The sequence below is a fragment of the Tamandua tetradactyla genome, chromosome 7 (genome assembly GCF_023851605.1).
Source record: "Tamandua tetradactyla isolate mTamTet1 chromosome 7, mTamTet1.pri, whole genome shotgun sequence".
Taxonomy (NCBI): domain Eukaryota; kingdom Metazoa; phylum Chordata; class Mammalia; order Pilosa; family Myrmecophagidae; genus Tamandua; species Tamandua tetradactyla.
This window is the reverse complement of record NC_135333.1, coordinates 138541748-138554303: the sequence shown is the minus strand read 5'-3', so window position 1 is coordinate 138554303 and position 12556 is coordinate 138541748. Positions and strand designations below refer to the sequence as shown.

Genomic DNA, 12556 nt, shown 5'->3' with positions numbered 1-12556 from the left:
TCTGAAACAGCTAGAAGGAAAAGTCTGAGAATCATATAGTAGCCCATGACAAACTCTGGGATCTGTCCTGTAATTAATTGTCGAAGAGAGCTTTGAAAATTATTGCTTTTTTATTTCTTGCTTTGTATATATGTTATACTATACAATAAAAAAGTTCAAATAAAAACCAAAAACTCTTGTAACTCTACTGCTGACAAACATTCCTCTACCAGTAGAAGAATCAAATAAATGGGATCTTTCCTACACCAAACACCAGATTCCATTAAAAGATCAAATGATAACTAAGTCTTGGTCATGTTGATACAGGCTGGTACTACAACATAGAGAATCAACTTTTATTTGAATCTAAAAAACTGGAGGAATCCTGAAATAATCCACCCTAGAATAACCGCCCCACTCCATTGTCTACAAAGCCCACACGGTTCATAGAAAGAGAAAAAAGCTTCCAACTATAGAAAAAATATATAAACTTTATGTAAAACTCAGGCATATGTGCTATCTGCAGTATGGTTTTTACAGTTGACCAAAATGCCCCAATAAATGTGTGAGTGTTCAGTTACCCAATCCTTTTATAATTCCGTCATTATCTTTACAATGATTCTGCTCCTTGCAGGTATAACAAAAACAACTCATATTCATTTTAGAGGCTATCATGTGGGTTACCTATTTAATCTCATTTAATCTTGTCTGCTGTAGATACCCATTGTCCTCTTTTGTAAATACAGAAATTGAAATTTAGGGAAGTTAAGTAATTTGCTTTAGGACACACAGATATAGTCTGCATTTGAACCAAAGGCCAGAGCCTCAGCTCCTAATCTCTGGTTTAACATTTATGTTGGCAGATTTATTTCAAAGTGCCTTCTATGAGAATAAGAGTCATGACTTTTCTTAATAGGTGGAGTCTCAATTAATTTCCATCCATATGGCATATGCTTAATAATATCTGAAAATAAAGAAAGGGAGGGTGTGCTATTACTGCTGGTATTAGTGCCAAGGTAAAAAGTTCAAACTGTCCCATCCTAATCTATGCACAACAGTAAGATAAGGGAAAGGCAGCCATTCAGCAGACCCGATACCTAGAAGGAGAGCTAGTGTGGCTTAAATCTCCAGCTAGAGGATTTCTGGCATTTTCAAATTGGAAAATGTATACAAATTCACCCATAGATAGATAGAATTATCTGAAGCCAATTCAGCTGTAATGAACTGAGAATGGCCTTAATGCCCTGGAAGAGAACCCCTCAAGTATAGAGGAAACCAAACCAAACCAAGCAAATCAAAACAAAGACAACGGGAAGGTCAAATACAAACACCTGGGTCTACATTGCCTGGGTTACCTTAAAAGCCTGGTGAACAGCTGGTCACAAGAGGGCCTGTCCCACCTCACAAAAAGTTTAGTGTCCAGCAAGCATCATAAAGCAGAGTTACAACTACTTCGCTTGGTTTCATTACCAAGCTACATTCTTCACTCTAGTGCATGTGTGTATGCACTTGCTCACACATGCTAACACATAGCAATCGTTTGCTTAAATGTGAACTCCACATTACACACCATCCACTCACTGTTCCCTCCCCCCGAAACACGCGCGCCACATCACAAATTCTCAAACACAGTCTATGCTTATTAGATTCAACTTGACACAGCTGAAATGGGTCTCTTTATTTTCCCCCAAAGTTTTGAAATACATCAAGACAATGTAAAGTTGGAGCTGCCTATTTTGACCTCATAGCTTCCTTAATATGAGAAGCAGTATCTTCAAATCCAACAGTACTGTTTCCTCCAGGAAATGTTTTCTTCATAGGCATGGCAAAATCAAACATCACATTATCTCAAGTTCCAGCAAACACTTGCTTTCCTCATTAATGTCTCAAAACAGTTAGAAGCCAAAGCCTGATAAAGTCCTTCAGCAGTAACTGTGACTATTTTATAAGAAAGAAGTTGTAAAAGGACATAAGTTTCCATTAACTGTATTTCTTAGTATTTTTCCCAGTCACTCGGTAGAGTTCCCAACCAAACTTGAATAAATTAGGTACAGTATCGATAGAAGTAAAAGAAGTAATCTGTAAAGAATATCCCAGCAAAATAAGGATCCGTTGAACAGTCTGCTAAATCCTGAAACAATAGGAGAAAAAGGAAATATTAACGTAAGAATCAACTGTAGTTAAAGTGTAATTTTTTGCTTGTGTGTGTTTCATTTCATTCTTATTGAAAAGGAAAAGGAAAAAAAGAAAGCTTACCGGTGCGGCTACACGGAAATGGTAAGCGCTGTCAGAGAACAGGGCTACAGGGAGACTCCAAATGTGCTGGTATCCCTAAATAATGAATGAAAAAGAGATCCATTTCATAACCACATTTTACACTCAGTTGGAAAGAGTGTAGGCTAAGAAAGCATTTCTCTGACTACTGAAGGAGAGGTATCTGTGATAGCAGCTTATGCCAGGCAGAGCAAGAACAGTGTTTGCTGCTTCTTAAGGAAGCTGCAAAGGAAAAGCTGAGCAGAGCCTGTGACCAGGGCCAGCCAGCAAGGGCAACACAGCATTTGGCTGAAGCCGCCCCTCTCTTAGTGGGAAATACAGACAGGTCCACAACTCAAGACATACTTCATTCTGAAACAGAGACACAGAGCCAAAGATTCAGGAAAACATTACCTGTGTCATCTCCTGGGAGACTTCTCTGTGGCTTTGGGTCCCTTTGGCTTCCCTTTTGCTATGGAAACATATATTTCCAAGGGTGACTTTGCACTGGAAGACTATCAATGGCTCTGTTGTACTTCAAGAGACAAAGGAAAGAAAAGCCAAATGGAAAAGCAGTTACCAGCTTCTACTTGGATATCTGATAAGAAGAGGAACTCATGGGAACATAACTTGGAAATCCATTCAAATTTCACAAAAGGCATTTTATTACACAAGGCTCACTGATGCCAATAGGCTGGCTCACATCTCATTATTACAGAAGAAATGATCTCAGATGGTTACTGAAATCGCAGATGTCGATTTCTAAAACACTCGCATGACATAAATCACATCAACCTCAAAACTTCTCATCTCCTTAGAGTTTTATAATATTTGGATTTATCCCTTCTCTTTTCACTGGCAACTAAATTCGCATCTATCTGATGCTTCCAGGAGTTCAAATTCTGTAAACTCCTGGTTTGGATAGATATAATTTGAAACAGCAATGCAAACAAACACAGGCAGGGATTTGGTAGTGGAGCCTTATTAGAAATCACTAGTTTTCAAAGCTATCACAAAGCAGAAGTGCTGTGAGAAAGCATGCTTTTCCTTGTCTGGAGGTCTGCCCATTAATAAACACAAAGAGTATGAAATCTATCTGTCTTTGAAGACAATCCTTTTGCATGTGTAGGGACAACCTTAACTCTCAGTTGAGATATATGTGTTACTTTGAAATCATCCAAACTAGTTCTTAAACTAAAGAGTTTAATTAAGTGGCTCAAGATGATTCTTGCTGCTTCAGGGAATACACCATTTAAGCTCATTTCCTTTCATCAAAAGCTAGACAGGAATGAGGAAATGCTATTCAAGGTTACTCAAGGAGTGCTGGAGAATAGTACATTTAGCTTTTGCTCTGCCTTGAAATATGGTGGGTTCAGAGTCACAAAACATTAGCTGCTGGAAACAAACCTTCCTAGGGTTGAATGGCACTAGCTCCTTGCAAAAGCAAAGTTGATGAGAGAAGAAGTATGCAGCGTGCGTGAAACAGAGGAAGAGACAGAGAGAGCAGGGAAAACTGACAGAGGAGGAGTAACAGAGGTGGGGAGGCAGAAAGAAAGAAAGGGAAGGACAAAGGAAAGGTGCCTCTGTCTTCCTAGTGAGTAGTTCCCTGCATAATTTTTGAATGAGGTGGGTCAAAGTATTAAAGGATTTAAAAGATCTCATAAGAATAGATTAGAGTTTTGTGATTTTGGTGGCAAGGTAGTGAAAATAATCGCTACCATTAAGAACCTACTATGTGCCAGAGACAGCAATGTCTTTACATACCTTGTCTCATTTGGGAGGCAAGAGAGTGACGGTTAAAAGGATGGGCAGAGTTTGAAGCCCAGCTCCACCAGTTACTAGCTGCGAGATTTGGAACAAGTTTTTAGATCTCTCTAAACCCAAGTAATCCTATATGAAAAACAAACTAGAAGAAAAATACCAACCGCATAGTGTTGTTGTGAGGATTATTAACCCAGTATTAAAGTGTATAGTGTCTGGCATATGATCCGTGCTCAACAAACAATAGCTATTAATTTCACTACTATTAACAATAACTTTCACAGCAGCCCTACATGTTATGGTATAGTAGTATACTCATTTTATGGATAAAGAAATGATAGTCCCAAAAGGAGAAGTGACTTCTCAAAAATCACAAAATTAGTAAGTGACAGAGACAGAATTTGAACCCCGGTTGCCCAATTCCAAACTCAAGCTCCTTTTTTCTTTCAAAAAGGATGGGTGTACATTCGCACTATTACCAGGTTCTCATCAAACCGTGAAGCCCTCCTTCCCGGGGCCATGTTAGGATTCTTGTTTCCACCCCAGCTCAACAAGGAGCACCAGGCTCAGTTTACAGTTCATGAGATTCAAACCCAAAGACACTCCTACTTCTTAGGTGTGTACAGCCTATGAGCCTCTCCATTTCACCGCAGGGAGCCTGAAGGGCCCCTGATCATATTGTGAAGAACAGTTATTATAATGTATTTATTTACTTATTGAAATATTAAAATTGTTAATGATGAAAATGGAATTGTTCGTTGTTGTTTTTACCACCATGCACTTACTTGATTTCTAGAGAGAATTTCACATTGGTAGGTGTGTATTTATTAACAGGAATATTGTAATTGTAATTTCCAGACCTAAATAGGAAAAAAATAAAGCCATAAATCATAATATGCAGGAAGGGCTTCAAAAGATATTTGCCACTCATCACATATTACATAAACTGTTAAATATTGTAGAGCAAATAATAAATATAGAAAAGTAAGTTTAACATGGTATGGTTTTATGTTTTTCAGAGACATACTTGTCAAATTTTACAAAGTGATCTCTTTCAGGGCTTAATATAAAATAAGCCACAAAGATTAATATAGTCTTAGAACACAGAGTAAACGACAGAAAGTCAAAACCCAGTCCAAATGCGCAAAACTAAATACACAGGAAATGACTTCAGTTCCCCTTAAAGAGATACAGATTTCAGAAGACAAACGAGGCAAAGTCCTCAAGCTAACAATCCTCCTGGAAAGGAAGACTGGGACTAATAAATGCCAGCTTCTCTACCAGAAATCACTCCCTTGTAAGTGACATTAGCAGGATGGATCATGCACTTTCAGAACCTGAATTAACTAAAATTATTTTCCAAATTATTCTTTAGTATTAGAGAAATTAATGGAGAATATGCCTAATCATATTCCTCTTCCCCCCTTTAAGAGAGATACTTAGGAAAAAGGAAGAGTTCCTTTGATGCATATTGTAATGGAAAACTCTAGGGAAAAGGCATATTGCGTCTAATGCAAGTTCTCCTTACGACCTGGCCATTCCTTTGAAATATATGGAGAATATAGCTTAAAACCAGATAAATGGGGGAAAGGGCCAGTCATCTAAAATGATTCACTTTAATGAATACTAAACCAGGTCTTAAGGAAATAGAAATATCTGGATTGGGATCAAGAAAGCTTTGTTCGACTGGGGGAAGCTTATTTCCCCAAAGGAAGCACATTGCATGGACTTTATTTCCAACAATGTGCCTCCTAGAATCTGCCTGCTTCACAGCAATCCAATTCAGTACATAGTAGCCTCACCTAAGGTGAAGAAACAGATATGCAGGGAGAATAAGCAGCTTGCCAAAGTTCTAGAATTTGAACCTGAATCATCTGATTCCTCTTAATTATGTCACCCTACCATTTAACTTAATATTCTGCCCTGATGTTTATAAGGTGAGTAACCTCAGGCAAACTTTCAAACCAGTTGTGGTGGTTCGGAGCTATGTACCTCAGAAAAATATGTTCTTAAACTTAATCCATTTCTGTTGGTATGAATTCTTGTAAATAGGACCTTTAAGTGAGGTTACCTCAGACAAGGTGTGGGCCAGAATGGGTTTCAATCTTATTACTGAAGGCTTTTTAGGGAAGGTCACAGAGAGAAAAAAGCCACAAATGGGGCAGCTGCAAGTCAATGGAACCCACAAGAGAAGGAAGAGGCCAGGAGAAGTCGCCATGTGCATTACTCTACGACAGAGGAGCCAAGAACCAAGAATCAACAGCAGCCAGCCCCGGAACACCCAGTCTTGGGGAAGAAAGCATCGCCTTCATGATGCCTTGATTTGGACTTCAGCAAGTCTCAAAACCATGAACCAATAAATTCCCATTTGCTTTAGCAACTAGGGAACGAAAACACCCACTGAATGACAGTTTCCTTAACTGCAAAATGAGGGTCAATAATATCAACCTCTAGGGAATTTTGTGAGAATTCAACGAAATAATGAATATGCAGGTCATAAACAATTCGTAAAACATCATACAAGTTATTTTCATAACTCAGGATCATCAACTTGAAACCTAAAACCATTTTTCAGGTTGGAAAAGAAATAAGGCTGAGGAGCCACAGGAATTGTGACTCTAGCTCAAACTGTAGTGTCTATTACTTTGCCTTTAATCAGAAGGCACTCAGTAACTATTTGTCAGATTTTTAAAAACTCTGCCGTTCTTAATACCTGCAACTTTCACATTGTGCTTGCTGAAGTAACTTGCACTCTCTGCTTCTATATGTATCATAATCTCGACAAAGGTGATAACACCATATGCTGGAGATTGATATAGTGATAATATTTGCAGTACCTGGATTTCCCCTCCTCACTGAAAAAGCTAAGATAAATGATTTTTCAGCAATTAAAATAATGATATCCCTTGTTGTTAAAATGTACAAATATTAGCTCATCCATAACTTAAAAGCTGTCAGTAACAATGTCTTTCCTGTCTATAAAATTAACTAGCAGCTCCATGCCTATATGCCATCAGAGAATCAATCACACAGCTGCCCCTAAGGTTTTTTGCTTTGGACTTATCTATTAAGCCAGGTGCCTAGAATTGTTGGAGCCATGATTCATTGACATTTGCTAATAGCAGCCACTTTATGGTCCCCTTTTCTCTCCGTGTAACCATGTGTTTTCACTTAAGGAACAACATAAGCACCCATTGATTTCACCCCTAGCTTTAATTTCCAGAAATTTCATCATTCCAGTTTCAAAAACTCAGGCCACTGGGTAAATTTCAGAAAGAATGGGGACATAATGAAGAGGCTTACCCACCCACATTGGCTTCTACTGCAATACTGACGATCTATTTTTTGCTGGATTTCCATAATCTGAATAGAACTGATGGTTGTATCAATCCCTGAATTGAGAAGAAATAGAGAAAAGGAGGTAAATTCTTCTGCATTGTGGTGAGGAGGGCATGGTAAACTCTTCTGGGTACTACATCACAGTCCCCAAATTGCAGACTGTGAAATGAGAATTTTCCAGATAAATGGATTCCATTTTGCATTCAAAATATGAAAAAGAGAAGCTTTTATTGTCATAGTGCATTTTAAAGAAAATTAATAAAGATCCAGGCCCAATAGACAGCTTCATAAGATCCCAAAGTATTTCTGGACCACCAAAGTCCTGCTAAATTGAAATTCATTGAAAGTGAAGGGTGCAACACGAAAATGCAATCTGGCAAACAAAGGAAGCGTTTTTAAAAAAATCAGAACTGAAATAATAGAAGAGAAAAGCAGGGCACTAAGTTAAAATGAATTATTAAAAACTCTGGTGCTCAACCACAACTTGTCTGGTAGTGAGTGGCCATTTCTGTTGCCTCAATCGTGGTTAGGCTGACGTTGATTACAAAACAACCCCACTGGTCTTTGTCCTTGTTCCTCACCCCATTAATGCCTTTACAACTTGTCACTTTGTCTGCCCCCTCACACTAAGTCCCCACATAGGGCCCCTTATGCATAAACTTACAGTCACTCCCCCAGTCGGGGCTGATTAGCACATCTCTTGCTGGGAATGCCTTCTTTCCATCTTCTGAGGAGGAAAGAATTCTGTCAGCGTTAAAGGTTCTGAATGAGCAGAAACCCAGTGCGGGGCCCTAGTTTTCTCTGTTAGTTGAACATTTCTCTCACTTTCTCTCTCCCACCTTTCCACCCATCCCATCCCTACACCAGCCTTACAGATCTAGTTTATTCTCATTCTTCTCCAGGAAGCCATCCCAGATCAGATTCCTAAGGCTCAAAGCTCCCTCCTTTCTACTTACTGCTCTAGCATCTACTAACGAAAACTTCTATGTGGTGATCAATGATATTTCTGTCAATATATTGAATTTCATATTATTCTGTGTTATTACTTATCCTTTCATGTATTTTTGTCCTTTCTCAACAACTTCAAAGTAGGGACCCTCTATTAAGCTTCATTGAATGCATGCAATAATATCTGACCCAAATTATGGAAACCATTTGACTTTGAGAAGTGACAAACTAATAGTGATTGCATTTCTTATTTAGTTTGTGAATTATCATCATAGCTACTCTAAATCAAGACTACATGTGTACTTTCCTGGGTACCTCAGTGTTACTATTTTAGGGGTGCATTGCTGATGAGGAAAGAAAAGGGAAATAACTCATCAGGGAATTCTTGTTTACATATTTCCAATAATGGGGACCCACTAACTCCTGGGGCAGCCCTTTCCTCAACTGGACAACGCTGAACACCAGTGTCTTACTTTTATTGAGCTGGCTTCTACCTTCCCGCCAGTCCCCTATCAATCTGTTTTACCTCTTGAGTAAATACAACAGGCCCTAACAGCAACTGCTCTGCCCAATCCGAGCCCTGCTCATAGGAGGTTGCTAAGAGACAGAGAGATGCTTATTACCCATATTTCTTTTACTGAGTGAGGGCAAAAGTCATTTAAAATAAAGTATTTAGAAAGCTGGAAGGAAAAAGAAAAAATAACAGAGATGTCTGGAATCTAACACCTCATCTCTTTCTAGAGTTCCAAGGGAAAAGCAAAGTGCTATAATTGTTCAGATTTAAAATCCCTTTAAAATTGAATTCGGGAAACACTGGGACCCAGGGTCAAGTATGTACATTGGCCCCCATCAGTTTCTACCTCTCCCTACTTTTGCAGCTACCCTGCTGTTTGATGGACCCTGTTAAAGTAGGGAATCTGGTTTAGGGCCAATGGAAAAAGGGAGTAAAAACCAAGAAAAATAGCAGCAAGTTTTCTTTAAGGTAAAATAATGAAATATTAATGGTTTTCATACAAATAGGTTGGAGTCTCTACAGATGAGCAAAATTTATAAAACAAATTGAGTGGAAGTGCCTTCCTGATTGTTCAATAATTTGACTATGAAATGTTAGAGAAAATTCTATGGGATTTATGTATTCTTTCTTGAAGGCTAATAATGATAACTACAGCTACTAATTGTTGAATATTTACTATTTATTGAACATTGTTCTTAGTGTCTCACAACAGACCTATGAGGGAGGTTAGCCTCTTCTTACAGAGGCACTGAGGGGTCATTCTGTGGGTAAGAATAGAGACGGGATTCCAGTCCAGTCTAATTCCAGAGTCCATAACTTTGTTATTCTAGAAGTGTATGAAATGTGACACACTTACACACACACATATACATACACATACATACAAAGTGAGCTTAGCTTAAAGCCTAAGGTGAGGCCTGAGCTACAGCCAGATGACAGGCAGATCAAGCCCTTTGTTATCAGGCTAGAATAGGCTTGGAAGCCAGGGAATAGCTATGCATACACTCCAAAAAGGCATTTTAACACAATTTTGAAAAGGCAACTGTCCAGATGATTGTTGTTAGCAGTAGGAAAAAAAAGTCCATTTTACATAAAGCGGATAGTGATAGCAATCATTTAGGTGCGTTGCTAAACAAACCTCAATTTTTTTCTTTTAGAGAAGTTGTAGGTTTACAGAAAAATTATGCTTAAAATATAGAATGTTCACATACCACCCTATCATTAACACCTTGTTCGTGTGGAACATTTGCTACAATTCATGAAGGAAGATTTTTCTAATTGTACAACTAACTATAGCAATCCTTAATCTTAATTTACAGATTTAGATCCATGTTCAAGCTCCTCTGTTGAATTTCAGTATAGAACTTAAAAGCCAGAGTGCACATTACTCGGGGACAATCACTCCCGAGTATCTCTGTCCCAGTTAGTACTTCTCACACTTGAATGAAAGGGCTTGTTTACTTATCTGCTCACATGACCGTGAGCTCCTTGAAGACCTCATCTTGTTTCCTATTGTATCCTCAGAGCAATGTAGTGCCTGCTCACGGTGGGTGCTCGACAGGTATTTGTGGAAGAAATGGAGGTAGAGAAAGAGAAAGGAAGGCCAATTACATAACCTCTAGAAAAATGTTTCCTTGTCACACGTTCACAGGGAAGATTCCCACATGGAGTGGGTACAGAGGGAATATCAGAAAGGACATGGAGCTGTATAAAAATCGAAGGCGCTCAAGTTCTCTGACCCTCTTGCCTCTTGCCCAACATGATGTTTTCTACTAAGAAGAGTCAAATCTTGATTTATGAGGATTTTCTAGAAAATGGAACATTTGTGTCCTTTAATATATAAATATATGTACTACCCAAAAGACTCCCAGATTTCTTGGATTCCAGCTATCCCAACAATAATTTTCAAGCACCATGCCTCCTGCTATTAGTTTTCTTATGGCTGCTTCCACACAGGCTGTAAATTTATAGGGCAAATGGGGCCTGAAGAGAAGGGAAACCAGAACTTTATCTTTATTTTCTTGCCCCACTTTTTGTTCACCTTTCTGCTGAATTTGCAAGAAGTGCATTATAAATTCTGGCAATAGAACCTCAATTTGCCTCACTGCCACAGGATCATGTATTAAAGTTTCTGGAGTCACAGAACCTTATAAATAGGATTGAGGATCTGATTGGGTAAAGAATTTTTTAACAGGCATAAAAAGGTGAGGTTGAGGAGGGATAATTAATCTTGAAGATTAGAATATTTTTTCAAAAGCATGATTGGAAATAACAGGTCCTTATAAAACACCTCCAATTTGTCACTGCTCTAAAGCAAGACTAGTCAATTCTGAAATCCTGATTATTGGAAAACCATAAATTCTCCTACAGTCATACAAAGGTAGCTCTTATTTTACAAATACCTTCTAGCAATTGTCACTATAAATAACACTGTAACAATAACCACTAATATTCCCAGTGGTTTTCATTGTAAAGTTGGAGATACAGTTCACAATTGGGGGGTGGTAACTCCCCCCCCCCCCCCCGCCAATAAACTAAATTAGAAGTTTCTGGTAAGGAGACATTTGAGATGGTATCCAACCAAAGCACATACTGTCCTAGGAGAAGGTGTGTATTCCATTACTTGTAAAACTATGTTAATGGGTAAGTCCCACATCGACATCCTGACTACCTTTCTCTTCCCTTGATTGAACCATATTCATGCAAAGAAGACTCAAAGAGCCACACCAATCAATGGCTGAGTCCTTTAACATAGGGGACCATTTTCTTTTGGTCAGTTGCTCTTCTCAGAGTTCTGATCTTCAAACCAAAATGAGCATGAATCCAGATGACTTTCTGTTTTGTGATATTTTTTGAGTCTTCATCAACTCTCTTACAATCTGTAGAAATCCATAACTTTTTTTCTTATGGGCTTTTTAATATCTAACTCTGCTGTCTACATAGTTCTATGGTTTAAATCCAATCTATAACATTCAGTTGATTCCTCAGAGTAGACGTTCACTATTCCAAAATACTCACTTTCCAATTTCTGATTAGTCTTATTTACCCAAACCTTTATTAAGTGGAAGAAGAAAAATAACTTTTCTGAACAACACTTTATTGGCCCCAAATCAACTTAGGCCCAAAAGAAGAAAAATGTCTTAAACTCAGCATGTTAAAAAAATGATGATTTCCTTTCACTTATTTTATTTGGATGGTTATTCTTCAAGGAGGAGGCTCATAAATGTGTTAGATATTACACTGCATCCCATTGAGAGTTTTTCTAAGGTTTTTTTTTTACCCTTACATTTCTTTCTTATTTTTACATCTTATCTTTAATTGGTATTTAATGCCTCAGAAACATATGTAGAGAAAAGAATAGCTGCGTGGCTTTCTCCTCTTTGAAACTTAGATTCCTTGATGTTATATGATGCCTTGGACAGAAAGGAAGGATGGATCAGCAGCAAAAAGGAAGGGCCTTTCCTCAGACCTCCAGAAATGTCCCACAGTGGGGTTATCTCAATGACTGGAGAAACCTAGGAACTGAAGGGACTTTCTAGAACTGTGCTCAAATAAGTGGAGGCAGGATAGTTGAATAGAAAGAAACCAGGATAGGGAAATAGGAGACCCAGAGTTCAATTCTAACTTCTCTATTAACAACTCACCACAGGACCTTAAGCAAGGTCCTGAGCCTCTGTTTCATCAACTGTAAAATGGGTGAGTTGGTTTAAATCAGAGGTTCTCCTGACTTGAGGACTCTGGAATCCTGGGTAATTACATGAA

General features: G+C 38.4%; 1 protein-coding gene across 3 annotated transcripts in view; it reads right to left on the bottom strand.

Moving 5' to 3' along the window:
* Nucleotides 1-1606: 1606 nt before the first annotated feature.
* Nucleotides 1607-12556, bottom strand: part of MYRFL (myelin regulatory factor like) — a 127785-nt gene continuing 116835 nt past the window's right edge. For 2 of the 3 annotated variants that reach the window (XM_077111412.1, XM_077111413.1), the window contains exons 20-25: nt 7997-8059; nt 7301-7385; nt 4779-4853; nt 2647-2767; nt 2236-2310; nt 1607-2110 (exon numbers count right to left, since the gene is read on the bottom strand). In XM_077111412.1, the coding sequence (XP_076967527.1) occupies nt 2024-2110; nt 2236-2310; nt 2647-2767; nt 4779-4853; nt 7301-7385; nt 7997-8059 (506 nt within the window). In that variant the 3' untranslated portion in view covers nt 1607-2023. The remainder of the gene's footprint in view (nt 2111-2235; nt 2311-2646; nt 2768-4778; nt 4854-7300; nt 7386-7996; nt 8060-12556) is intronic. The other variant, XM_077111414.1, reaches the window with a different exon arrangement.